The sequence below is a fragment of the Cynocephalus volans genome, chromosome 1 (genome assembly GCF_027409185.1).
Source record: "Cynocephalus volans isolate mCynVol1 chromosome 1, mCynVol1.pri, whole genome shotgun sequence".
In the NCBI taxonomy this organism is placed as follows: domain Eukaryota; kingdom Metazoa; phylum Chordata; class Mammalia; order Dermoptera; family Cynocephalidae; genus Cynocephalus; species Cynocephalus volans.
The window spans coordinates 39,667,475-39,694,626 of record NC_084460.1 but is presented as its reverse complement, the minus strand read 5'-3'; the positions used below and the strand labels follow the sequence as shown (position 1 = coordinate 39,694,626).

Genomic DNA, 27,152 nt, shown 5'->3' with positions numbered 1-27,152 from the left:
GTGGACCGGCCACCAGCCCTGCGGAGACCAACGACCTTCGGCTGAGCGGGCAGCTCCCGGGCGCACGCCGGGCACCATGACCCAGACGCCCGCCTTCGACAAGCCCAAAGTGAGCGCGCGCGGGGGCTCCGGGTCCAGCTCCTGGTCCGTCCCTGGGGACTTAGGGGGGGAACGCGCCGGGCGTCCACACCCCGGGAGCGAACAGGGGCTCGTGCAGGCTCTTGCTTCTCTCGGCCTAGGCCTTGGCTTGCCTCCAGGCTGTTTAATGAGGGACAATGAGGCAGGGAGGGTCCAGAGCGCAGAGGCAGGACTCCGAGGCGTCCCTGGCAGGATGCCGGGTTCTGCTTCCAGTCCAGACTTGACCCACTGGGTCTCAGTTTCACCGTCTATCAAATGGGCATCCTAGCACCGCTGGGGCTGAGCAGCTGTGGGAGCCTAGGCAGGGGGCTAGACCTCTCTGAACCTCGGCTGTAAAATGGGACCCCCATAGGTACCTAGAGTTCTGCGCGGACAGAGCGCTCAGTGAATGGAATCAACTTCACACGCCAATGTTGTGATCGTTTTGTGAGCGTCAGGAGCCCAAGTTTGTGGATGCGCCCGTGGGAAGAACTGTGAGACATGCCAGAAAAGGCACGGAGGGGCGCAGGGCATCCCTTCCCCACGCTGGGGGCAGAGGAGCTAGATGGGCCCTGGGTCTTGGGTCCTAGCAGGCATCACTCGGGGCCAGGCCTCAGCCACTGGCTCCAAGGGAGAACCCCCTTTTCTTTTCGCCCACCAGCTGTGGCGTCTTGGGAACTGTGGGGTCAGGGCGAGTCCAGGCCCACTTGGCCTGCTTTGGAGCCAGAGATTCTGTCCAGGCAGGGGAGGGGCCCAGGAGCCCACCGGGCAGAGAATCAGCCAATAGGATGTGAGACTGAGTGGTGGGGGTGGGAGGAGTCAGCTGCAATCAGCCTCAACTTACCCCTCTGAGAAATAGGTGTGATGATGGCAGACATCACAAAAGTGTTGGTGAGAATCCAGGGAGTGAGTGTGTGTGTGAGAGAGAGAGCGAGCCTGCCTGCCTCCCCTCTGAGGAGGGTAAAGCCTGGACCCTGCTACTGACACCCCCACCACAGGGAATTCCTCAGCTACTCCCTGTCAGAAGTTAGGAGTGCTGGGACAAGCCCTCATGATCCCCACCTGTGCCTCCTTCCCATTTTGTCCGGATGCTCCCTGCCCCATCATTAGTGCCTTTTTTCTTTCCACTGGGGAGCCACCTTTTCCTGATGTGAATCTTAAGGCAGTAGGCAGAGCCCCTTGATTGTGAGTGAAATGGGAGTTATGAAGATAACTCACAGGTAGGTTACACTTCCCTAAAATGTGGTATATGCACCAACTTGATCCTTGCAATACTTTTATAACAGTCCTGTGAGGGCAGGACTAATATGAGTATTATTATCACCATTTTTTTGGCCTTACCCAATCCTTTCATCTGATTCAAGTTAACAGATCCTCTCCCCCTTCTGGGCCTTAGTTTCCACACTTTGGGGAATGAGGCACCACCTGCTGGTGTGAGTGCCTGGATGGTTGAGAGTAAAGGTAGGGTGTCGCCTGCCATATATGTGAGATGTGACAAATCTCATTATCTGAGAAGGGAACTTACCTGGGCTAGCAGGAGAAGCAAGCAGTGTGAATCTCAGAACCACTGTGACTAGAGCTAGTTCCATGCCTTTCCAGGGGTAGGACAGATAATTATAACTTTCATTATTACTAGCTGAAGCTCATCAGATGTTGATTGTTCTGTGCCAGGCACCATTATAAGCATGTCTCCTACATTAATTCATTTGACCCTGGCAATGACCCTGTAAGGTAGCTAATGTCATCCCCATTTTATACATGAAGAAACAGGCACAGAGAGGTTAAGTAGGTCCGAGACCACATAGCTAGCAAGTGGCCAAGTTGGGGTTTGAGCCCAGGAGAGGCTGGCTTCAAAATCCCATGCCCCTAACCATCTTTCCTGAGCTATCTGTGCAGAAGCCTTTGGGAATGGAGGTGCCAGTGTCCCAGGTATAGGCCTCCCTGGGACAGGAGCTGTTTCTGGGTCCCTGAGCTTCTCATACCTACCACAAGCTGAGGCCCTGGACCCAGCCAGCTTTAAGAAGGCAGAGCAGGGCAGTATTTTTCAAACTTCAATGTGCACTCAGGTCTCCTTTATTTTAATGTTCAGACTCTGATTCAGGAGGTCTGGTTGGGGCCTGAGATGCTGCACTTATAACAAGCTCCCAGGCGATGCCGGTGCTGCTGGTCCACAGACACACTTTGAGTAGCAAGGCCCTAGTGGCTGCCTACCTGGTGTGATTGTGTCATTTCAACAAACGCTTCCTGAGCACCTGCTGGGCACTGGAGGGGGTAAAAAAAAAAGGGGGAGCAGAGGGGTGTCTATGTCCATACGAGACAGGGCTAGAAAATCCTGTGGCACTCAGGCATTCTGTGTCCTAGAGGGCAATGCAGATCACGTGCCTGTTGGATCATGTGCCTGTTGTTGTAATAATAATAACAATGGCTGTCCTTTGAGAAGTGGGTACCAGGCGCCTCCAGGGATTTATCTCACAGAATCCTCTGGATGACTAACAGGACAGATGTCTTCATCCCCATTTACAGATGAAGAAACTCAGGCTTAGAGAGGTAAAGGGACTTGCAAAGGGAAGTCTGAGAGCCTTTAAGTTGCGGACTGGTGAGTGAACCTGCCCAGGTTGGAACAGCAGTTTCTAAACTGTCCCTTCCAGGTGCAGAGGGGAGGTGGAGCTTTTTCTTTCTCATATTTGAATGTTTATTCCGTACCAGGTGCTGTTCTAACTGCTTAACGTATCTTGACTCATTTATTGCTCACAGCTGCCCTCTGAGGTAGGTTTTATTATCTTCATTTAAGTAGGAGGAAACTGAAACTCAGAGAGGGGAAGGAACTTGCTGAAGTCACACAGCCGGAAAGCAGCAAGTACAAGTCTAGCACAGGTTTACTTGAAACTGAAGTAGATGCTGTCAACGTTTTTGCTAAATTGCCATTTCCACTTTGTGCAAAAAAAGGGGTGGGGGTGTAGTTAGAATCAGGGTGGCGAGGTGGGCCAGTGTATGGCCTTCAGCTTCAGAAAGATGGGGGTTGAATCTCCACCTCACCACTCAGCAGCTATGAGACCTCGGGTAGACAACTCCTGAACCTCAGCTTCCTCCTCTGTAAAATGGGACAATAAAACCAACATCATGGCATTCTTCGGGGAAACCGATGTGCTGACTGGTTCTTGTGGAGCACCTGGCTGCACCAGCAGGCCCTTGGTGGGCATATCCTTCCTGGGGACTGCAGTGGGGGCTGCGGTGGACTCTGGGAACTTCCCCACCTGCAGCATCTCTCTAGCTTCTTGTCTTCCTGGCACAAAGCCCACCAGCTGCACTTCTTTGGGCTTTCAGTGCCTTTCAGTTACCAGAGCCACCTGTTAAAAGAGAAATGTTCCTGGGAGTCTGCTTTACCCATTTTGACTCACATGGCAGTTGGGAGTGGGGAGGGGGTGAAGGAGATTGGGTTTCATTGAAGACTTTTGTTTGACAGAACAGGAAGCAAGGACTAGGGAGGGGAAGTGGTCACAAAGTGAGGCAGGGGAGGCCAGGCAGCCTCTGGATTCCATAGCCAACCTCAGGGCAGGCTTGGCCTGGGTGGGAGGTGGCCCTGTGAGCTGGTAGAGACTTGTCCACCTTCCCAGGTGTCCTGAGAAGGTCCCTATGGTGCCCCTGGGATGGGGGAAGGTAGAACTGTGGGTCTGGCTTTGGCAGGGGGAAGAGCAGGCCAGGAGAGCCCAAAGTGAGCTTTGAATCAACATTTACCCAAGGTATTAGGGGCAGGCTTGCCCTCACCCCTTAGTGTTCTGAGGCCCCAGAGTGGCCGTGTATGTGTGTGTGTTGGGGGGATGTGTGTCTGGTGACCAGGGAGGCAGAATGGCCAAGGAATTTTAACTTGGGCACTAGCTGGGGCCAGGCTGCCTGGATCTGAGTTCTGATCTTCCACTTTCCAGATGGGGGAGCTTGAATGAGTTACTTAACTTCACTGTGCCTCAGTTTCCCCTCTGTAAAATGGGAATTATACATGTACCCATCTCACAAACACCAAGCACAGGCCTGGCTCAGAGCAGGCACAGCAGTCATAGTTGCTATTGATCTGCGTGATCATCCTCATGGTTATTAATCATGCTGTTTAGACTTTATCATCATTCTCTCAGCACCTCGCTATGCAGGATGAAGGGGGTGTGAAGCAGCACTTAACACCTTTGGCTGTGGTACTCATTAGTCTGGGACACTTATTAGTCTCTTGTGACCTAAGGCAAATTCTCTAATCTCTCTGATCCTCAGTCTGCACACCTATAAAATGGAGATGACTGTGCTGAGGTCCTAAGCTGTGCCCACACCTTGCCTTCCCTAAAACCTCCGGGGAAGCCACTGAGAGCTCAGTCAGTCCCAGAGTCAGCAGGAATCACTGAGGGCTTCCTGGAGGAGGTGGGCCTGAAATGGTTTGTCAGCCCAGGGCTGCTCTGTCTCCTGACTTTACCCTGAAAGTCGGGTGGGTCATGGTGGGCACCATCCGGCTCATTGCCAAGAGCAGGGCTAGGAAGTGGGGGGATGTGCAGCTAGCAGTGCACACCTATGGGTCATCCAGGTTCTGGCCATTGTGCTCAGGTTCTGGGGCTGGTCAGGAAGAAGCCCCCAGCTACTTGGCCCCTGTCTGGGTCTCCCTGGGACTCACTCGTCTGTCTGGCATCTCTTGAGAGCAAAGACTTACTCAGTGCCTCCACAGTGCCTGGCTCATAGTAGGGGCTTAGGAAATATTTGTTGGTTACTGAGGATACTTTCTGTTCAGATTAGCTCTGGGAGGATTTCCTGTTGTTCTGGCAGATGTTGAGCCAGCTGTGTCAGCTTTGCAGAGAGCAAGTGCAGTGGGAGGGGGTATGAGAATCTTCACCAGGGAGGAGGTATGGCCTGTGGACAGGACTTGGAAGCCAAAGGACTTGTGTTCCAATATAGCTCTGCCACCATTTATCTGTGTAACCCTGGGTAGGTCACCGAGCTTCTCTGACTAGCTTGGCAAGTCTGTTTCCCCCTCCGCAACATGGGCTAATGTGAACCTTGCCTAGGGGGTAAGATTAAATGAGATAAAGGGTCTGATAACAGCAGGTAGCTGCTATCATTATTGTTATTATTATTGTTGTGTTATTCATGTCTGAGGCTAGGCCCACAGAGGCGGTATATAATTGTGGTTAGGAGTTCAAAAATCAGACTGGGGTTCAAATTCTGGCTCTATCACCGACCGACTCTGTGTCTTTGGATACTTCTTCAAGCCTCAGTTTCCTCATCTGTAAAATGGAAGTGAAGTCCCTACCTTACTAGTTTTAAGGGTGAAACTAGATAATGCATGTAGATGGCCTAGCAGATAGTAGGTGTTAGAGGCCACTGGTATTCCTTTTCCCGGAATGGGGCTGGAAGAGCAGGTCCCCACCCCAGTCTCCCAGGTGGCACCCCACTGTCATCTGGAATAGGCTGACAGACTTCCCCATGGGTCATTGCCATTTTCTGAAAGTTCAGTAAGAGGCCTGCCTGAGCTTGGGCGGCCTGTGGAGGTGGCCCCTGCCTCTGCTCCTGAGATGTGTCTGGGCAGCTTCGCAGGCAGACATGAGAAGGGATGAGATCTGCAGGGCCTGGGGGCAGGCTGGCTCTCTTTCCCCTCCCCATAGGTGCCCCTGCCTCCTGCCCACTCTCTGAGACACTCCTTGCATGCCCTGCTACGCTGTTGGGCTCATGCTTATTGAGCACCTGCTGTGCCTGATGCTGCCACAAGTACTTCCCATGCGTTCCTCTCCCACAGCGTTGCTCTCTGTCTTCTTTACTGGCTTCCCTCTAACCTGCTCTCTACACAGCATCCAGGAAAAGCTGTTTAAAAGTGACTTCCCTATCTAAAATGCCTCAGTGGGAAACCCTTCACTGTGGCCTCTGGGATCTCCCTGCCCCTTTCCCTTCTCTCTGGCCTCATTCCCTGCCACTAACCTCATTCTGTACCCTCCAGCCAACTCCCTGCCTGCTTTCTGACTCTGACCTCTTAGCACATGAAGTTCCCTCTGCCTTCTCTCCTTCCTTCTTTCTCCTCCCTGGCTAACTTTTCCTCTATTTCTCCTCCTCAAAGTGATGTTTTCTGGATACACTTTCTAAAATGCCTCCCCTCCCTGCCCCGTGTGTGTTTTATCTCACAGCGCTTGGTTCAGTCTCTCATCACAGTTTGTAATGTATGTTTGCTCGTGGTCAGGCAGGAGAGGCTGCGGTGTGCTGCTGTAACAAACATGCCTCAGATCGGAGGGCCCTAAAACAACTGAGGTATACCTCATTCTTGCTCCCACTACTTGTCCATCAGGGGTCTCCAGTGGGACCACAGCAGATGGGGCCCTTACTATCCTGAACATTGCCAGTTGTGTGCCAGAGGGAAGGGACACCTTGCGGGGGGGGGGGGGGGGGGGTCTTGCATTGACACTTAAATGCATTTGCCAGAAGTAGCCACGCACACACCCAGCCCCACCCATGGGGCAAACAAAATCGGGGACCACCTCCCTGATTCACTGCCTGAACTTCCTGTTCTCAGAGGGTCCAAGGCCAGGACTGGTTTACCTTAATCCCTCTCCTGCCTTCTCAGTCACCTCCTTCAACTCCTCTCTCAATTTCAGTCCTCCCCACGATGTTTAAATGTGCCCAAGGCATTCCCACCTTCAAAAGAGACAAGATTATCTCTTGATCCACATTCACCTCCTGCCCCTCCCACACTGTTTGTTCCCTTTCAGGGGCAAAATTCTTGAAAGAGTAGTCTAAACGTTCTCCATTTTCTTACCTCCACTCATTTCTTACCTTCTTCCAACATGGATTTTGCCCCAGCTCAGGCCTCTGAAATGGTTCCTCTGGGGAAATGGTTTTCAGCCTTGGCTGCATGTTTTTCTTTGGGGGGGGGATTAAAAAATACCCAGGCCTGAGCCTACCAGGATTGTGATTTAATTGATCTGGGGTAGGACCCAGGCGTTAGTAACTTTCCAAAGCTTCCCTCATGCTCTTGAGCAGCCAGGGTTGAGAGCCACCCCCCCAAGGTCCCCAGTGCCTGTGTTCTTAGCCCAAGGGACGTGTTTCTCTCTCCTACCCTTGACCTCTAACAGGGCCTGACTGTGTGAGCGTCCTGTGGCTGCTGTAGCAAGTTATCACACACTCGGTGGCTTCAAATAACAGAATGTATTCCCTTGCAATTCTGGACCAGAAGTCTAAACTCAAGATGCTGGTAAGGCTGCATCCTGTCTGAAGGCTCTAGGGGAAATTCCATGCGTCTTCCAGCTTCTGGTGGTTCCAGGCATTTCCTGGCTTGTGGCCAGGTCACTCCAATCTCTGTCTTCGTGGTGACACTGCTGCTTCCTGTTATGTGTGTATTTTTCAAAACTCTCTTGTCCTTTCTCTTATAAGGACACGTGACTGCATGTAGGGCCCACCCAAATAACCCAGGATAAACTCTTCCTCTCAAGATTTTTCATAATCACATCTTTTTCCATATAAGGTCATATTTACAGGGTCTGGGGATTAGGATGAGACAGCTTTTGGAGGGCACTGTTCAGCCCACTCTGCTGACCCAGTGGCTGCTGCTCCTCCCTGCCAGCTGATGTCCCAGCCCTCTGCGCAGCACACACTCCCAGCCCCCCACCTCTGGCCCCTCTTCTCCAGGCTCAGCCCTCTCTGTGAAGCTGCTGCATTGCTGATGCTGGCCCAGGCTGCGTCCCAGGCCCTTTCCTCACTTCCATGGCGTCCTCTGCCTGGGTGGGCTCATTCTAGACCTCGGCTTCCATTACCATCTCTATTCCTACTTACATCCCCAGACCAGGCCTCTCAGGGCAGCCCCAGACCCTCATATCCCATTGGCCCTGTCCATTTATATTTGGATGTTTCAAAGATGTCTCCAGTTTAACACAACTGAGACCAAACCAATTTCGCCTCTCTCCCAGAATCCCTGCCACATTCTTGCCCCCTTGGGACTTGGTCCTTTTCCAGGGCTCTCTGTCTCAGACTGTGGGAATCACTACCCACCCAGCTCTGACCTGAAGTGTTATCTTGACATGCCTTTCTGTCCACCTGTTTTTCCACCTCATGACCCTGGTCTAAGCCACCATCATCTCAAAAACATGACCACAGTGGCCTCTAACTGGTCTTGCTATCAGTCGTCCTCTGCCTCTAGCAGCCTCACATCCTGTAGTGACTTCTCTGTGCTCTCGGGATAAAGCCCAACTCCTTGTGACCTGCAAGGCCCTGCCTGGGTGGTCCTGCCCTGAAGCCTGTCCAGTCCCAAGACCCCTCCCTTCTCTGAACCAGGTTTCAGTTCTTCTCATACTCCTCATCTTCTCCTGCTGCAGGGCCTTTGCACATGCTGTTCCCTCTGCCTGGAATGCTCTTCCTGCCTCCTTCCTCACCCCTGCCTTTGAAGAGTCAGTTCCTCTTCATCCTTCAGCTTTTAACTCAAGCTCTGCTTTCTTGGGAAGCCACTGTCGGCCCTTTAGCTGGCTGGCATTCTTTGGTTTGTTACCCTCTTTCATAGGACTGTGTTTGTGCTTCCCGAGGAGTTGTCTTGGTCACATTTATCATGGGACATTTTCTTACTGCCTTTCCTCCTTGTTGGACTGTACACACCATAGGAATGGGAGTTGGTCCCTTCTGGTCACCTCTACTTTCCTCTCACCCAGCAGGGGCCTAATTAATTTTTTTTTAAATGAAAGACTCTTAATGTATATTTAGCATTTGCTATGTGCTAAGCACTCCACATGCATTAATGTGGTTAACCCTCACGAAGCCCTAGGAGAAAGTTATGTATTCTCCCCACTTGACAGATGAGAACACTGAGGCACAGGAAGCAAAGTGACTTTCTGAAGGTCACACAGGGAGTGAGTGGAGGAGCTGGGACTTTAGCTCTAACTCCATGAAGCTCTAACCACAACGGGACCCTGCCTCTCTGGCTGGATCCTCCCCATAGCTGTGTGAGGGTTAAGGATAAGAAAGCAGAGGCTCAGAGAGGTGAGGTCACTTGCTAAGGTCACACAGCTGATTGGCAGTTCCCTGAGTTATAAGCTTCAGTGTTCCCAACGCTGAGCATATTCTGTGAACCCAATAAATGCTTGGCTGAGTGGGAATTGAACTCATTTTGTCAGGGAATCCAACAACTAACTCCACCCTGAACCCTCTGCTGCAGGGCCTTTGCACACGCTGTTCCCTCTGCCTGGAGTATTGCCCATGTGTGAGTAATGCTCTGTTCCTTGCCAGCCAGATGACCTCAGGAGAGATCTGATTTCTTCAAGGTCCTACAGATAGGAGGGCTTGGTGTCTCAGCTCCCTACTGGGGGACATCCTGTGGGTCTCAGGCTGGGTTTCCTCTGCAAGAGGCAGCTCATGTGGCTGCTCCTAGGATGCCCTTGGGCCAGCAGTTCCCTGACCACTCCTTTCCCCAGCCAGGGCAGCCAACTGTCTTATCCAGGTCTACAAGTTCCAGAGACAGCCCCACCCTGGCAGAGGTGTCGTTGAGTTTTCTGGATCTTCCTCCAGCCTGGGAATAGTTTCCTCCATGACCTGGAACAGGCAGATGGCAAAGTGCCTTTCCCCACCATCCCCCAGCAGCTGCTGTACTGCTCTTAACGGCTCACAGTAAACATCCTGGCTGAGAGGCAGGGGCTGTTTCCCTTGGACTATACATTCACCCATACTGTCTTTTATGTTCTTGGACAAGGAGGCATAATATCCCATAGTTTTTCAGTTGAGGAAACTGAGGCCTGTAGAGGTTATGTGTCTTGTCTGAGATCACACAGACAGAGAAGGGGCAGAGCTGGGAGTCAAGCCAGGTGGGCTGTCTCTAAAGCCCCTTCTCTTAAACTTGGCTTTGTGTACAAAGTCAAATTCGTACATGGGGCTGAGAACGTAGGAGATGATCACCAAGATGGCCAAATATCTAGTACCCTTTCTAGAGTACTAGAGAGACCTTGTGTTGCCTAATATCAATTCCTGATGAGCTGTGCTTGAGTAGTACCTGCTTTTGAAAGTGGTGCCTGAGTTTTAAAATATGTTGCAGATATTCACTAGTTCAGGAAGTCTGTGGTTAGTCTTTTTTGTTAAACCTGGATTTTGTCTAGTGAGTTGGTTGAGAGCAGGAGTTGCCTGTGTGGCTAATTCCTACAGGACCCTGGCTAGCCTCATGGTTAAGAGCACAAGCTTCAGAATTGAGCTGGGGCTGAAATTCTGGTTCTGCCACTCACCAGCTGTAGTTAAGAACTGAGGCATAGAGCTGGGTTTCTGCATCCATTCCTTGCTTGCTGTGTGACCTTGGACAAGATATTTAACCTCTCTGAACCTCAGTGTCCTCATCGGTGGAAGAGAGAGAGATAACACTGACCCCCACCCATGGGTGAGGGTTGAACAAAATAGTGTATGTGGAGAGTTTAGTCAAGTGCAGGCGGTGAGTGTCCAGGAAACAGTGGCTAATGGTCATCATGGTTAATAATAACCATTACAATGATGTAATGACAGCATTAACCCTCCGGAAGGTCCTTCAGGCATTCATGGTGTTTGCTCTCTCCTCCCTCTCTGCTCACTCTCCCCTTCACCTCCTCCTCTCTCTATCCCCTCTCTACCCCCTCCCCCATCTCCCCCATCTGTTTCCCTCTCTGTCTCCTCCCCCACCCTCTCCCTCACAGGTGGAACTGCATGTCCACCTAGATGGAGCCATCAAGCCCGAAACCATCTTATACTATGGCAGGTAAGTCCATAGATAAGAGCCCTCCCTCCCCAGGACTTGGGCGGGGTCCTCAGCTCCACCCAGAGGCCCCCAGAGAATTCCAGGATCACTGCTCCTTCCTGTATCCCTGTGAGAATCAAGCCAGACCCCAGCCAGAGGACGGTCATCTGTGGGGACACACAGGCCTCATCTCCAAGCTGCAGCACCACAGCCCAACTCCTGGGCCTTCCAGGTCTCTCACTCTTGTCCTTCTGCTGCCAGGCCAACCAGCCTGAGCTTGTCCCCACCCCCACCCCGCAACCATATGCAAGTGAAGGTAGTTTCCAGGGCTGAATCAGTTACTGGTTTCTGACTTGGCCGAGAGCCTGTTTGCAGGAGATGCCAGGGACGGTTTGCTGAGCCTCTCCTAGTGCTGGGCTGGCTGGCCCTGTACTTGTATCAGCTTGTCTAATTCCTCCACGCTTGGAAGAGTAGAATATGTGCCCCCCACTTTACTCAGGTAGGGATGTGCTTAGAGAAGTGAGGACCATTGCCCAAGGCCACACAGCAAGTTAATAGTAGAATAAAGAGTTGAACCCAGGACTGTCTGATCCCCAGTGCTTTTACTATATCATTGTGGTAATAACCTGCTAGGGATCATGGAAAAGTGGCTCCCTTCTCTGGGCCCAAATCTCTGCATCTCCCAAATGAGAACAGACTCCTGCCACAGCTCTGGTGCATGCTGGTGGACCAAAGCATCTCCAGCTCGCCCCAGTGAGGGAGGTTCGTCCCTCCCTCCCCAGACCTCAAGGGTTCATAGTGGCCTCTCTCTTGGGCCCAGCATTTAAGAGTAGGGACTTTGGAGGCCAGTGGATCTGCATTCAGATCTGGACATGTCATTTCCTCTCTGTGACCTTGGCCTCTATAAGTTGAGGGTAAGAATAGGGTCTTCCTCCAGGGCTGACCTGGGAGACAGGGGCCCCTCCTCCCAGCCCAGCCCCAGCCCAGCAGACCAGAATCCTTCACGTGTCTGTGGAACAGACATTTTGTTTGGAGCTGGAAGGACTCAGCCTCTCCTTCATGGTCTTGAGAAGTTCAGCTCCAGACCCAAATTTGAACATTCTCAAATCCCCTCAGTTGTCCAGATACCTGCTCCTTGGGAGAGAATTTGTAATCCCTGGGAGTTTGCCCCGAAACTCTCGGGAGCTTCTCTTCCGCCTACCTTAGAGTTCTGGTAAGTACACTCCCCTCTATCTGTTGTTTTACGTTTTTCTTCCCTAGGAAGCTGTCGTTGATTCTACTTTTACTTACCTGTATAATACGAGCACATTAGCATTTTCTGTGTGCCAAACACTCCTTTAAGGGCTTCATCTGGGCTAACTTGTTGAGTCCTCAAGACAACTTGTGAGGTGGGTACTCTTATTACCCCATTTTACAGATGAGGAAACTGAGCCATACTAGGTGAGGTAACATGCCTAGTAAGCACAGAGCAGAGGTTTGAACCCAGTGGGCGGGCGTTGAGGCCATGTGCCTAACCATTACCTCTGTCAGCTAGAGGTCCAGGTAGAGTCGTGCTCATAAAACGCTTAGCTCAGGGCTGAGCACACATTAAGTGCTCCATAAACGTCACTTAGTGATTCTGTTATTATTATTAATTAGAACTTTATGGCTCTGGCTAAGTGGGGCGAGGCCTCTTGACTTATCGCTGCCCGCCCTTTGCCCATGGTGAGCCGCCACTACTGCGCAGGGCACCTAATGAGGTTATTAGAGTGGGTTATCATGCACCGAGATAGGATCACATCGCAGTGCTCGCTGAGGGGTCATAGAGCGCTCATTAGTGGGAGCAGGAAGGAGAGAATGTCCAGGCTGGGTGGATAGAAGAGGGAAAGGAGCCCCAGCGTGGGCTGGCTGGCCTGATTTTTATTTCTCACGTCACCTTGACCGGCCCTGCAGAGAGGGTGCGTGGGTGCCAGCTGGAGTTTGACCTGGAACCAGCAGGCAGGAGGACTTGGGATTGGTCTTCACACTCAGCTATGGGGCCCATAAACACACACTGGAGGACCAGGTGGGGGCAGGCTGAGAGGGGAAAGAGGAGCGGAGCCCCTGGCCTGTGGCCCCCCTGGGCCTAATCCAGTGGCCCCCTTTCTGTCTCTGTGACCAGGCCCTGCCTCAGCGGGCTCTGTTCTCACCCATGTCTTCCTCAGTCAGCTCCTGTGATTCTACCCTTTTCAGGGCTTCTCTTACCTCTTTCTCAATGTCCTCACAACGCTGTCAGCTCTTTCTCCAAAGCACGTTCTGAATCTGGCTGCTCTCTCCTCCCATCACCACCCTGCTCTGAGCCACTACTGTCCCTCTCTGGGACTATCACAATGCTCCTGACTAGAGCAATTGTCTTAAAACATAGCCTGATCGGCTCATTCCTCTGCTCGAAATCCTCTAACACCCCTGTCTCACTCAGGGTCAAAGCCAAAGTCTGCACATGGCCCTTAAAGTCTTATGAAGCTCGCATCACCTCTCTGACCTCTCTACTGCTTCTTGCTTAGTCCACACTGGATGTTTCTCAGACCTGCCAGACCTAGTAAACACAGAGAGGCTGGGTAAATTGCCCAAGGTCACACAGCCTTTAAGTAACAGAGCTAGGATTCAAACCCAAGCCATTGGGCTTCTGCTGTCTTTCCTATGACACATAAATGGTCTTGTTCATACCTCTCTATACTCCTACAAAGAAAATGTTATCTGTGTTTTACTGACAAGGACATTGAAATCCTTAAAGAGGATAGCTCCTGCCAAGGGATATGGTAAATAGAGGAGGGAGATGGACACGGACCTCCAAAACCTGAGCTCATCCTCCCTCCCTGGCTCTCTGAGGTTGGGCTCCTTGTGGCTGTGTCACAAACCAAGGTGGGAAGAGGCCTGGACAATGCCCCAGGGCAGTAGCTATGGCTGACTGGGGAGTAGGGTCTACCTAACAACAGAGAAGAGAGAGGCTGGAGAAGAGGAGACTAATAGGAGAAATATATAAGAAGCATAATAATTAGTTCTTGGGGACAGGCTGTTGGTAGGTAAGGGAGAAGGCAGAGTTAGTGGGGAGGCCCCTGTCTCTGGTTTGGGCAGCTGGATAGATAGAGGGGCCATATTTGGAAATGTAGAATACAGGAGGGGAGAGACTTGGGGGAAGGGGAAAGGTGGCACGAGATGCTACCTTTCAGGGGGTGGTCAGATGCATGGGTCTGTGTGGGTCTCTGCTATCCGTGCTGTGCCCAGCACATTGGAGGCCCGCCAATGGTGGTGTGTAGACATAGAGAATCTGAAACTGTGGACTGTGGATCTGGGACTGAAAACCATGAAAGGAGGTGAGTCCATCTGAGCAGGTGTGTAAAAGGCAGTCTGAGAGAGAATGGTCAGAGGGAAGAGCCCACCAGAAGTGGTAGGGTCCTGGGAGCTGGAAGAAGACCTCAGGAGAATCGCACATAGCCCGTCCAGTGGGCCCAAGGAAAATACGGCTGCTGGATTTGGCAGTATGGGAGCCAGAACCTTAGTGTCACCTTCCTGCCTTCCTCCCACCAGTTCCCAGAATGATATCCAAAATACAGTATTTAATAACTGGTACAAGCTCTCTCTACAGGGGCCGCAGCTACTGGGCACAAACTTATGAGGGTGACTTTGGGGCAGGCTGGCCAATGGTGGAAGGCTCAGCCTCGGGGGCCTCAGCAGGCACTGAGCATCTGACTGTGGGTGCCAGGACTGCACCAGGAGCACCATGTCCCCCATGGGGTCTTACAGAACTAGAGGCTGGTGAGGATCCATGGCAGGCAGGCTAATGGGCACCATGGTGACCCCTCAGTGGACCTACTGTGCCCTCATGGGGACTAGGGCTACAAGATGGGGAAAGGGGCATATTCAGGGGGCTTAGGGAACATTTTAATATTTAATAACAGAAGTTATTAAAGGACTTAAACACTATTTGGTCAAAGTTCTATTTCTTTGGCAATTTCCTCCTTTCTGTCTTCTGTTCTTGCTTTGCGGATAACTGGGTGTCTGGACCTCATGATTTAATCTTCAATTTTCTTAACTGTTTGCTCCATTTTTCTTATTGTGTTTTTGTTCGACTTTCTGGAGGATTTCTTCACTTTTATCTTCTTTTTATTACATCCTGATTGTTGCTGCCATATTGTCTTTTAAATTTCCAGGAGCTAGGGCCAGCCTGTGGCTCACTCGGGAGAGTGTGGTGCCGAGAACACCAAGGCCGCGGGTTCGGATCCTATATAGGGATGGCCAGTTTGCTCACAACACCAAGTCAAGGGTTAAGATCCCCTTACCAGTCATCTTTTTTAAAAAAAAAATAATAATAAATAAATAAATTTCCAGGAGCTCATCTTATTCTCTGAATATTCCCTTTTAAAAAGGGACATTCGGCCGGTGCACTCACTGGCTGAGCATGGTGCGGACCACACCATGCTGAGGGTTGCGACCCCTTACCGGTCAGAAAAAAAATAAATTAATTAATTAAAAGGGACATTCCTGTTTCAAAGATGTAATAATGTCTTCTCATCTCCTTGAGGATATTCATTTTGTTTTTGTTTTTAAAAGTTTTCTTCTGTTCTCTGCATGGTTTGTTTCCTCAGAGTGACTTCTGTCTATTGTTTTGTCTTTGATGTTAGTGGCATTTCTGAATGTCTGGTGTGTTTTTTGGCTGTCCCTTTTGCATTAGAAGTGGGGAAACTGAGGCCCAGGGTGACCCCCCCTTCCCCCTCGAGCTGGGCAGAGCCAGGACTGGAGGAGGAGGCAGGGGCATGTGCAGAAGCGAGGCTGCCACACCGAGCCTGCACCTGCTCCCCTTGGCTGGGAGGGGGCGCAGAGATGCTAATGGAGAAGAGGAGGCTCCAAGCCAGGGAGCCATTTTGAGCGAGCCCTTTCTGAGTGTTGCTATTGTCCAGCCCTGTGCAGGGAGCTGTGGGCAGGGAGGGGAGAGAGCTCTGGGCTAGATGGCCCCACCCATGAGCCTCCAGCCAGCTCTCCCCCAGCATGCTGGGCTGGGCAAGCCTCTCTGTGCCGGCCAGACAGAGGGCGTAGGAAGGAAGTCCTAGCATCAGTACCTGCTCCGGGAATTGTGAGGCTGTGGTTATTGCCCCTGCTAACCCCTGATCTGGCATAGGACCAGCTGGCTCTGCCCATTCCTGGACTGAGGAGAAAGTCATGGGCTTGCCCTGGCACTTTCTCTGTCTCTAGGCATCAGCCTGCCAGGGATGTGGAGGGGGATGTGTGTGTGTGTGCGTGTATGCTTGTGCATGTGTGTTTGTGAGTGTGTGCCCCAACTTCAAACCATTACTCCCCCTTGAGATGCACTTCTTGTCATGGCTTGAGGACAGGTGCTGGAAGGATTCTCGTCCTGGTTCTATACGCCATAGGCCTCAGTTTCCCCAGGATTTCGATAGAGAGATTGCCATGTTTCCTGCTGCCATCCTCTGAGGAGGCTGGTGCCCCTGGGTCTGTTACATCTTGCCCTGTCAGGCCCGGTTGGATCCTGCCCTGGGCTGGCCTGCCACCCTCACTGTTTCATTCCCAGGAAGAGAGGGATCCCCCTCCCAGCGAACACAGCAGAGGAGCTGCAGAACATCATTGGCATGGATGAGCCACTTACCCTCCCGGAATTCCTGGCCAAGTTCGACTACTACATGCCCGCTATTGCGTGAGTTGCCTCCAACCCTCAGGTCCTGGGACAGTGTCCATCCCTGTGACCAGGACCAGGCCTGTGCCTCAGCCTGTGGGGGCCAGAGAAGGCGCTCTGAACACCCAGCTCTGCTTCTCACCATTGTGCACACTTGAGCAACTCTCTCCAATGCCTTTAGGCCTCAGTTTGCCCTTCTGAAAAGTGGGTGTGATGCACTGAAATTCCTTCAACTTCTACAGAGAAGTGGCAGAATATAGGAGTTAAGATCCTACTATCAGATTTTCATGAAATAACTGTGACAATGGGCGATGTCACCCTCTCTGGGCCTCAGTGTGCTCATCTGTACTGAAGGGCTTGTGATCTATCTACCTCATAGGGCTGGTGTTTGGAACAGAGCAAGCACTGTCCTCAGCAGCCCTCTCTTGCTTTGAAGATGACTGCTACCTTTATTGACAGCCAGGCACTGGGGCTTTAATATTATCTTTCATTGATTCCATTTTCTAATAGCAGACTATGTTTTAGATATAGAAGAATGTATGTACAACTTACAGAATTATACTTACCTTTTGTCGTTGTCAACAGTCCTGCAAAGTAGACACAATCCTCATTTGCAGATGAGGAAATGGAAGCTCAGGAAAGTGAAGGAGCTTGCCCAGCACCACACAGCTGGCAAGGGTGACACCCAGACTCTTACCCCGATGCCACCTCAAGTTTGCTGGCATGAGGCAGAGTTCCCCAAGGCAGGCAAGCATTGGGCCTTGGTAGTCAGTGCTGTGGGATCTCAGGAAGGGGAAGAGGCAAAAGGCCTGGGGGCAATCAGGGCAGGCTGCCTGGAGGAGGAAGGGTGGCCCAGGCCTTGAAGGATGGAGAGGATATGATGTCTGGAGGCCTAAACCCAAGGAAAGTTCTGGAGGATGGGCCAACCATGGGGTGTTGGTGAAGAAGGCATGTGAAGCAGAGGGAGGTCACTGGTTGGGTATGTAGTGAGGCTTGTATGAGTCCTGGGGAAGGAAGAAGCTGCCAGCTTCTGCTAGAAGCCTTTGGGCTCAGCCTGGAAGGTGACCCTTCCCTCATCCTTGCCCCTGGTAAGCAGATACACAGGTACACACATGCCACTGCATCTCCCCACACCAGAACACATGTGCAGGTAGAGCTGCTGTACACACCAGTCCTCACGCTGCCTCCCATGCAGCCCCGAGGCAGCTTCCCTCTCTCTGGCCACAAGACAGAAGAGGCCCCGCTCCCCAAAAGCCCATGCTAGGCAGGCTGGTATACATTATCTGGTTCAGGGCTGCTTGGCCTTTGGGGGCCACAGCCCACTGACAGTCTGACCTCACCACTCCTGCCACCATCCACAGACGTCAGAGGAAGAGCCCTTTGTCCAAGGTAACCCAAGGCTTAGGCAGTGCAGGGCTGGAACCTGGGTCTCCCATCTGTTTGTTCAGGGCTTCGTGTTGTGAGGGGAGGGGAGGCTTAACTATGGGATGGGGAGTCGGGGGAGAAAGAGAGAGAGGTTCAAACTCTACGGCTCCTTTTTCCTGTTCTGAAGTGGTGGGGAACATCACTAGGTACTGAAAAGGCCCAGAAGCAGGGATGGGAGAATGCCCGAGAAAAATCTTGGCGATCCTTTTAAACCTAAGCTGGTTCCCTGCCCCAAACTCTCTGGTGTCTCCCTGTGTCCCTCGGAGTAAATGCCAAGGCCCCAAGTTTGGGTCTGGGCCCTCACCTCCTTTTGCTCCCCTCTTCTCACTCCTCTGCAGCCACATTGGCCTCTGGGAACACCTTAGACACCAAGCACACCCCGACCTCGGGTGCTGTGCACTCACTGCTCCCTGTGCCCAGAACACTGCTCCCGCGGATGCCCGTGGTTCACTTCCTCCTGTCCCCATGTCTCTGCTCCAATGGCCCTTTCTCAGCGAGGCCTTCCCAGTCAATATTATTGAAAATTGCAGTGGCTTCTCCTGCTGTATCTGTATCCACAGAACTTTCCACCATCGACCTACTGTATAGTTTACATTTTATTTATTGACTTGCCTGTCTCTCTTGCTGGAACGTAGGCCCTGTGAGGGCACGGATCTACCTGTTTGCTGTATGCTCAGTGCCTACCTGTGGAATGAATGAGTCCTAGTGCCATGGGGAGATGGCACCCGGGAGTCTGGGAAGTGGGGTGAGCATGCTCCTCCGTGGGAGGCCAGCTCACCCGTGCAGGGCTGAGGCCCAGGATCCACAAGGCACGAGTACTTCCAGTGACCCCTCCTCCTGGGAGTGGCCCAGTTTTCCCAGGGCAGGGCACTTTCGTCCCACCGTGGGCTCCTGGAGCACTTGCATGCCTTCTGTCACACGTTCTGCTGATCATTCTGTCTTCACTCTTCATGGTGGAAAATTCCGTTGTCATGTGATCAACACTCCCAGTGGCCTCTTCAGGTCAGGTCAATTTTTGCCTTGTTTCTGGAGCCAACGCGTAGTAATAACAACAATTAAGATACTCTGAGCCTTTGTCTTCCCTGCTCCAAGCACTGGCCTAGGTGCGGTTTATGAAGTTTAACTCATTTGTCCTCACAATAACAAGGAACGAGGATTCAAGTCCATGACCAAGTCCCAGACGTCTCCCCCACCCCATAGTCCCTCCAGATTTGTCCATCTATGTTTTTCTCTTTTATTTCTCTTTCCTGCCAGCCTTCTGCTCATCACTCACGCATATTTGGTCACTATGTCCTAGGCAGCTGGGAGGTCATAGTTGTGACAAGAGAGATGAAGGGGTTCTTGCCTCATAGAGATGATACTCTAGTGCAGGAGATGGAAAATCAGCTAATAAAGAACCCACATGACATATAACATCGAGTCATGATGAGGGCAACTTATAAAGCCCAGGGGATGGTATAGTGGCCATTTTAAGATAAGGTGGTCAGGGAAGGCTTCTCTGAGGCTTGGGCCAGGCTCTGAATGGAAGGAGGCAGGCAGTGTAGGACACGCTGGGGAAGAGCACGCCAGGAGTGGGGCTGCCAACATAGAGGTCCCAAGTGGAACCATCTCGACTGTTCTTGAACAGAATGAAGGCTCTGGTGGCCTCAGAATGAGTGAGCAGGACCATGCTGGGGAGGCTGGCCACAGAGTGGGGATTTCATTCTACGTGGTGGGAAGCCATTGGGCTCAGAGGGGAGAAACAATACACTTTGATTTACATTTTTAAAACACTGCTGTAGTAGCTGTGCAGAGAGCAGAGTCCCAGAGGCAAGCAGGGAGACAGGGAGGCCAGGTAGAGGTGATATGCTTCAAACCAGGATGCAGGGGGCAAGAATTGGCATGTGGTGTGGAATTAGAGCCGATGGAACTTGCCGAGTGTCTAGGATCTTATCCAGCAGATGCTCAGAGCCTGGGGCTGGGGGAAGAGGGATTGGGGGCCACAAGGGGGTTTAATCTGCCAAGTGTTGGGGACAGCCTCATTTGTTCCCTGAGCTCCCAAGGGACTTGGGGAAGTTTGTCCTCAACCCTTTCTTCCTTTCCCAGGGGCTGCCGGGAGGCCGTCAAGAGGATCGCCTATGAGTTTGTAGAGATGAAGGCCAAGGAGGGCGTGGTGTATGTGGAGGTGCGCTACAGCCCACATCTGCTGGCCAACTCCAAAGTGGACCCCATCCCCTGGAACCAGGCTGAGTGAGTGACAGCCCTGGGAGGGGCTGTGCTGAGAGGGTGGCTGGGTGCCCAACCCTGAGACCAGACCATCAGAATCCTTGACCCAAGCAAGACTTTGGTCTTGCCCCCTGATCTGGTCCATGGCATCAGAAAGAAAGGTTTAACTGTCAGAAGAGATGTGGTTCTGATCCTTCACTTTGCGGTTTTGTTTTTACCTTGGGCAAAAGTATTTGGATGTGTCTTGCAACCCATAGCTCTGGACACAGGCCTGCTGGCCAGGAATGTTAACCCACGTAGCCAGTGACTCCTATGGGTCCTGCTGTGACCCTGTAAGTGAAGTGAGTCTGGCCTGTTCCTACCTCCCGCCTGGACCCTCACGGATCTCTAAGTGGTATCATGAAACCACCTCGCCCCATCCTCTCCCATGATTCTGAGAGTGGGAATCAGACCAGGCCGCAGCTTAGCAGTGCTCTCCATCTGGGAGTCGGGAGGGCTACATCTGACCCCCCCCACACACACCCCCTGCTGGGATCTAGAAGTGCCCAGACTGCTCTAAGGAAGCTAGAAGAGGTGTGTTAGGGCCTGGGGTCATCTCTGTGAGTCTTTGCTCAGAGGAAGTAGGTCAGCAGGGGCAGAGGGTCCTCCCCCAAAACCCCTCCCTCTCCTCTGTCCCAGTCCTTTAGGACTTCCCTTTGCCTCAGGCCCATGCCTACTTCTCTCTCCACACAGAGGGGACCTCACCCCAGATGAGGTGGTGGCCCTAGTGAGCCAGGGCCTGCAGGAGGGGGAGAGAGACTTCGGGGTCAAGGTTCGGTCCATCCTGTGCTGCATGCGCCACCAGCCCAGTGAGTATGATCCCGGCCCTGCTGGGGGCTGCATATCTGACCCTGGCTCCCACATCCTGGCCTGGCAGTGGGGCTGTACCTAAGTCTCCTCAGTGCCCCCACCCTGTGGCATCCCCTTGTGCTCATCAGTAGGACCTTGGGGCTTCCCGAAGTCATTGGAGGCCTCCTAGGCAGGCTCAGAACTTCTGGCGACACATTTTTCTCCCCAGGGAGACCAGGCATTGACAGACAGCCACATGGCCTGCAGGTGGCTCAGAACCAAAAGAGCCAGCATTAGAATTGAAAAGAATTCTAAGCCAGGTTCTGATCAGCCCAAGGTTCTCCCCTGAGACCCTGTGGGCCAGGTTTTGCCCTGTCTGGGCCACAGAACCCATGACTAGTTCTGATTTCTGGGATTTCTGAGGGGTCTCCCTTGTCACTGATGCTCATCAAATCTCCAGGGCTTGAGCATCATGGTTCTGAGCCCCCCTATGTGATCTTGGGCAAATCATGCTACCTCTCTGGGACTCAGTTACACATTTTTATAAGGAGTGATCATGTTTATCTCATTCCTCCACCTAAGGATTAGTGAGAACCAAAGCAAAGAGTTAATGCCAACCTGTAAAGCCTACTCTGTGCAGAATGGTTTGCACGCATTTTCTCTAATCCTGCAGCAGCCTATGACATAGAACTACTATTGCTTATTCCCATGTGACAGATAAGGAAATTGAGGCAGAGAGAGGTGAAGCTTCTGCTCCACAGTCAAGAAGGCACAAAGCCATGACTTGAATCTAGGGCCTGTGTTCGGTTCATTCATTCTTTTTAAACACTTCATAATAACTGCATTGATTAAGAGTACACAATATATCAGCAATATATTTAATAATACTAGTGTGTTATATTTTAGATTAAATTTTAAAAATGCCTCTGCTTCCTCATCTGCTAAGTGGGGGTAAGCCCACTTTGCGGGTTATTGTGGGCATCACGTGACAGAATAACCTATTCGTCATTTACTGAGCCCAGGCCCTGTCCTTGGTGCTTTACACACGCCCTCAGCAAAGCTCTGCCAAGATCCTGTGCAGTAGCTGGTGGTGTTCCCTCTCAGAAGGGAGGAAACTGAGGCACTGGGCAGAGCAACGTGCCACAGACCATGTGGTTAGGACATGGCAGTCAGGGTCTGAAGACAAGACACTGGGCCATCTGTCTTGGGCTGCCCTGGGTGGGGGATGGGGCGAGCGGGGGCAGGGCAGCAAGCAGGAGGCTGGAAGGTCTCTCTCTGTGGTGCTGCTGACATAGGCCCAATGGGCGTCTCACCCACAGACTGGTCCCTAGAGGTGGTGGAGCTGTGTAAGAAGTACCAGCAGCTGACCGTGGTGGCCATCGACCTGGCTGGAGACGAGACCATAGAAGGAAGTAGCCTCTTTGAGGGCCACGTGAAGGCCTACGAGGTGGGTTCTGTGTGATGGAGGGGAGAGAGGCCAGCACTGGGTGGGTTTGTCTCCACCCACAGTAGGAAGAAGTCCAACGGACTGGGGAGAGTAGGGCCTCCCGAGTTCCCCAGTGTGTCTTGGTTGGGTCTGGGAGCTTGGAATGAGATATAAAGAAAATACCCCCTTGGTGTTGGGAGTCCTGTGTTTGAACCTGCTTCTGCCAATGACTTTCTGTGTGACCTTGGGCAAGACTGTCTCTTCTCTGGGCCTGATTCTTCTATCTGGATGACTGAGCTGGAGCAGACATCTCAAAGGCCCCTTCCAGACTACTAATGCACTTCCTGTGGAAGGGGCCTAGCATGGTGGTTGAGAGGGGGGACTCGAGCCCCACTGCCCTGTTCAGAGCTTGGTTCCACTCTTTCTGTTTGACCTTGGTCACGTTACTCAACTTTCTTGAGCTTCAGTCCCCCCACCCCCATAAAATGGGTATTATAATAGTTACGAATACTAGATAATATATACAAACCATGTCATACAGTGCCTGACACATAGTAACTCTCTAATAAATGACAGCTACCATTTAGATAATGATTGGGGGCAGGGAGTGGAGCAGAGTTCTCATGTGGTAGAAGCTGACCAGCCTGGCTGTGGGGATAGCTCAAGCCTGCCCAAACTCCTCCTGGGCTGCCCATGACCCAGCTCTTCCCCTTCTAGGAGGCCCTGAAGAGCGGCATTCACCGCACCGTCCATGCCGGGGAAGTGAGTTCAGTGGACGTAGTAAGAGAGGTGAGGAGCTGGCCGTGGGGTACCTTCTTCCCGGCTTCCTCCTGCCCCCTACTCAGCTCCATGCTGCTTCTCTACAGGCCGTGGATCAACTCAAGACAGAAAGGCTGGGACATGGCTACCACACCCTGGAAGATGAGGCCCTTTACAACAGGCTGCGGCAGGAAAACATGCACTTCGAGGTGAGGAGCCAGGGAGTGGGGAGCGACCGCCCCCTCCTGGACAGACAGGTAGAGAGCCAGGCAGTCCTGGGAGCTGTAGGAGCTGCGCGGGAGTGGGCAGTGGGTGTTACAGCTGGCAGGTGGTGGAGGAAAACAAGACTGATGAGCTCACGGGACTCACCAATAAGGTGGCCAGTGCAAACAGGGCAAGAATGACGCCACAGGAGGCAGCCCAGCCCCAGGGCGGGGGGAAGGGCACGAGTGTGGCCTGCACTGTGGGGGCCACACACACTGCTCTTCCAGGTCTGCCCCTGGTCCAGCTACCTCACAGGCGCCTGGAAGCCGGAAACAGAGCACGCGGTCGTTCGGTGAGGTCTGGTCCCCTAGGGCCCGTTTGATTTTGTTCCAGGAAAGCTGAGGGTGGGAAGGAAATGCAGGGACTGGGCTCTAGCCCATGCTGGGTCTCTTAGATAGGAAATCTCTTCAGTTCCTTGGGAAGTAGGCATGGCCGTCATCATCGTACAAATAAAGTCCAAAGCTCAGATGTGTTGTAACTTGACAGAGATCACCCAGCTACTACCTAGCAAAGCTGGGGCCCTATAGCTCATTCAGCTATAGCAGAATGCCTGGCTACCCTTAATGAAACTTCCCACACTCCCTAATTCTCTCAACTCTGCCTCTTGGACATCAGGAAGATGAGTGCCTCCTGCCCACATGTTCTCTGCCTAGAGAACTTGGGTCCTCTTGGCACCTCTGGGCATTTCTCTTGAGTACCATCTTGAAGCTTTCCCCTGAGGGTCTGTCCCACCCCACAGTCTAACAAGGGCCAAGGCCCTTCTTCTGTCCTGTGACCAAGCTCTGGGAGTGGCATCAGGCCTCAGGAGGGCAAAGCTGCCTTCCCGTGATGCAGGATAAGGAAGGACAGCAAGAACTTGGGGTGACTGTGGTCAGGCCAGTGCCATCCTGTCTGCCAAGCTTATGAGAAGGGAAGAAGCTTGGGCTCTGATGTTCTGATGACAAGGGAATCCTGTGGCTTGCCTTGGCCATGTTGAGTGTGCAGTACCTGTGGGACATCCAAGTGGAGGTTCTTAGGGGCATGTGGGTTTATAGTCCGTGGGCTGGAGAAAGTTTCAAGAGTCATCTGTACAGATATGGTAGCTGAAGGAGATGCAAAGTTCCCAGGAGATGGTGGAGCAAGAGGGCCTAGAACAGAACTCAGGACAGTGACATTTAAGAATCAAGCAGAAGAGATAGGCAGAATGAAAGCCAAAAAGTGTGGTATCAGAGAAATCTAGAGAAGGGCTTTCAAACAGTGTCAAATTTGTCAAGTGTCAAATTCTGCTACACAAGTTAAATAAGGTAAAATCTAGGAAAGGTCTGCTGGCTTTAACAAGATGGTGGTCAGGTCCCAAGAAGTTTCCATGGTGTGTTGGAAAAGCCATTTCCCAGCAGGATTGAGGAATGGTTGCGACAGGGTGCCGAAACTGTCCTAGAATGTTGGCTATGGAGGGGAAGGCAAGAGAGGATGGTAGCTGGAGGTGTAGGTTGCCATCCGGCTCAAGCCCGCATCCTACCTGGCTCTCCTGACAGGTCCCTCTTCTGCCTCTGCCCGACTTTAGACTAGCAGGGTGGGGTTGAGTCGTGAGTGGTTAGTTATGTGGCCTTGAACACGTCACCCGAGTTCTCTGACTTTGTTTCCTCCTCTGTACAAGATCTTTCAGGTGTAAAGTTGCTGTGAGGAACGAAGGAGGGTGAAAGTCAAAGTGCATTGGCTGTTTCCCCCTCTCTCTTATCCAGGTTCAAAAAGGACCAAGCTAACTACTCACTCAACACGGATGACCCGCTCATCTTCAAGTCCACCCTAGACACTGATTACCAGATGACTAAACGGGACATGGGTTTTACCGAAGAGGAGTTTAAGAGACTGGTGAGTGGGTGAGCCGTGTTGGCCTTGACTCTCAGCCCTGGGAGTATGTGAGGCCTGCAGGTCCTATCCAGGGGCTGGAACCTCTGGAGATGGGGACAGAGTTTGCCTCGGTAGTCTAAGACAAGCCAAAACTTGAGTTAGACATCTTCTACAGAGAAGACATCTTTGTGCTGATGTTCTGACCTAGGGCCAGGTTTTTAATCCTTGGTTTAGGTCAGGTGCCCTCAAAAAATCCAGTGAAAACTGTTGACCTTCTCCCTAGAAAGGTATGCCCAGCTATGAAATTTTGCACACGCTTTTCAGGCCTTTCCTAGAACCCAGGCTGAGCCCTTGATCTTGGGGGTTACGACACCCTGAGTCAGTCCCTGCAGAGGTATCTCTCTGGCCCTATATATCCCACAGTCTCTCAAAGTTTTCTCCAACTTCCTTCTCACATCCCTGTATCATGCAATGCCACATTAAGAAAACAAAAGCTCATGGTCTCTGCTCTGGCATTTACTGCCATGTGACCTTGGACAAGTCCCTTCCTCTGAGCTTAACTGTCCATGTTCAATGAAGAGGATGGAATATCACTAGATTGCCACGGGCTCCCTTCCTTGCTCTCTGGTTCCATGTTGTCTGCCATCCTGGCCCTTCCAGAACATCAATGCGGCAAAGTCCAGTTTCCTCCCAGAAGGTGAGAAGATGGAGCTTCTTGATCTGCTCTATAAAGCCTATGGGATACCATCTTCAGCCTCTGCAGGTATGATCCTGTCTGGACTTCTGGGCTGTCACCCTGCCCTGGTTCCAGACTGGCTTTCTGTGGGATTTCTTGCAAGATGCCCTTCCTCTCTTAGGCAGCACCAAGAATGTGTGATGACTCCCTGGTTACTGAGCCCTGGCTGATGGCAGCTTCTCACTAGGTGGGCTTATTGTCTGTATAATTGCTGTCTTAAGCGGCTGCTTTAAGGAGGGAGACTTCCTAAAGCCCAGTCCTAAAGGTCTGGGCAGGTTGGGGCATCTCCATGGCTGCCCAAAGCCAGGGCAGGGATTGAGGCCCGGGTCCTAGCTCTGTTCTGATCCTTCCTTCCAAGGTGGCCTTGGCAAGGCATTCCCAGCTCTAAGCCTCAGTCTTGCTATCCATAGAAGGGAGTTCCTTTCTGGTTCTGATGGTCTGATTTTTACAACATCCTGCGTACTGGGAATTGCCTAACTTTGTTTCTGTGACCTGACAAGCAGAGCAACACCCCTGTCAATGCCATGTCCACCTGTTGGAGCCCTCACTCTGTGGATGGGTCTAGTGACACTCTTACTTTTATTCCTTCCAGGAAGACCATGATTTCAAGAGTCAGCTACTGATCCTCTTGAAGCCCGTCTCTGTACACATATACCTTGGCAAGGCCACATCTCTCTGATTATGTGCCCTGGACAGGGACCAGGGCGCTTGGTGATGGGCATGGTTCAATCTGAAACCCTCCTCTGATGGTGACTTGTGCTGAAAAACTGGTGCTCAATAAACCAATGGCTGGTGCTGTACAGCACATGGCGTGTGATGCTGTGGTCTTGGAGGGGCTGACTTGGGTGAGATGAGAATGGAAGGAGCCCCTAGGGTCCCCAGACTCACACAGCCTGCTCAGTGCCAGGGCTCTGAGAGCCCAGTGGAGGCTGCCCATGGAAGCCAGAGCTTCCAGTGCTGTGGGCAGAGGGGCCCATAGCCTGTCCTGCCTCCAGAAGAAATGAGACATCTCTATTTAAATACTCCCTGAACTCTTAGCCCCCTCCTACTCTAGGTTTTAAAGGGAAAACCTTCCTTTTGAGTTCTTGAAGCTGTGGGTTGGGGTGAGTGAGAGGGTAAGAATTAAAAGGACTCATCAAATACTGGGCCTCTGAGTGGTGCTGGCTTCTGTGGAACACAGCATCTCTATCTCATTCCATGGACACCTGGGGCAGTGATGGATCCCAGC

General features: G+C 52.1%; 1 protein-coding gene across 4 annotated transcripts; it reads left to right on the top strand.

Moving 5' to 3' along the window:
• ADA (adenosine deaminase) lies at window positions 1-26,866 on the top strand. Of its 4 annotated transcripts, none has more exons than XM_063111802.1 (13): window positions 1-109; window positions 10,764-10,825; window positions 16,350-16,472; window positions 19,962-20,105; window positions 20,814-20,929; window positions 22,229-22,356; window positions 23,053-23,124; window positions 23,202-23,303; window positions 23,586-23,650; window positions 25,080-25,209; window positions 25,849-25,951; window positions 26,046-26,111; window positions 26,517-26,866. In XM_063111802.1, exons 1-12 carry the CDS (start codon window positions 77-79, stop codon window positions 26,063-26,065), a joined length of 1,098 nt encoding a protein of 365 aa, XP_062967872.1. In that variant the 5' UTR covers window positions 1-76; the 3' UTR covers window positions 26,066-26,111; window positions 26,517-26,866. The 4 variants fall into 4 exon arrangements, with proteins under 4 accessions (XP_062967872.1, XP_062967880.1, XP_062967897.1 ...); XM_063111819.1 differs by lacking the exon at window positions 1-109 and adding an exon at window positions 7,304-7,324; XM_063111810.1 differs by lacking the exon at window positions 26,046-26,111.
• Window positions 26,867-27,152: the final 286 nt, after the last annotated feature.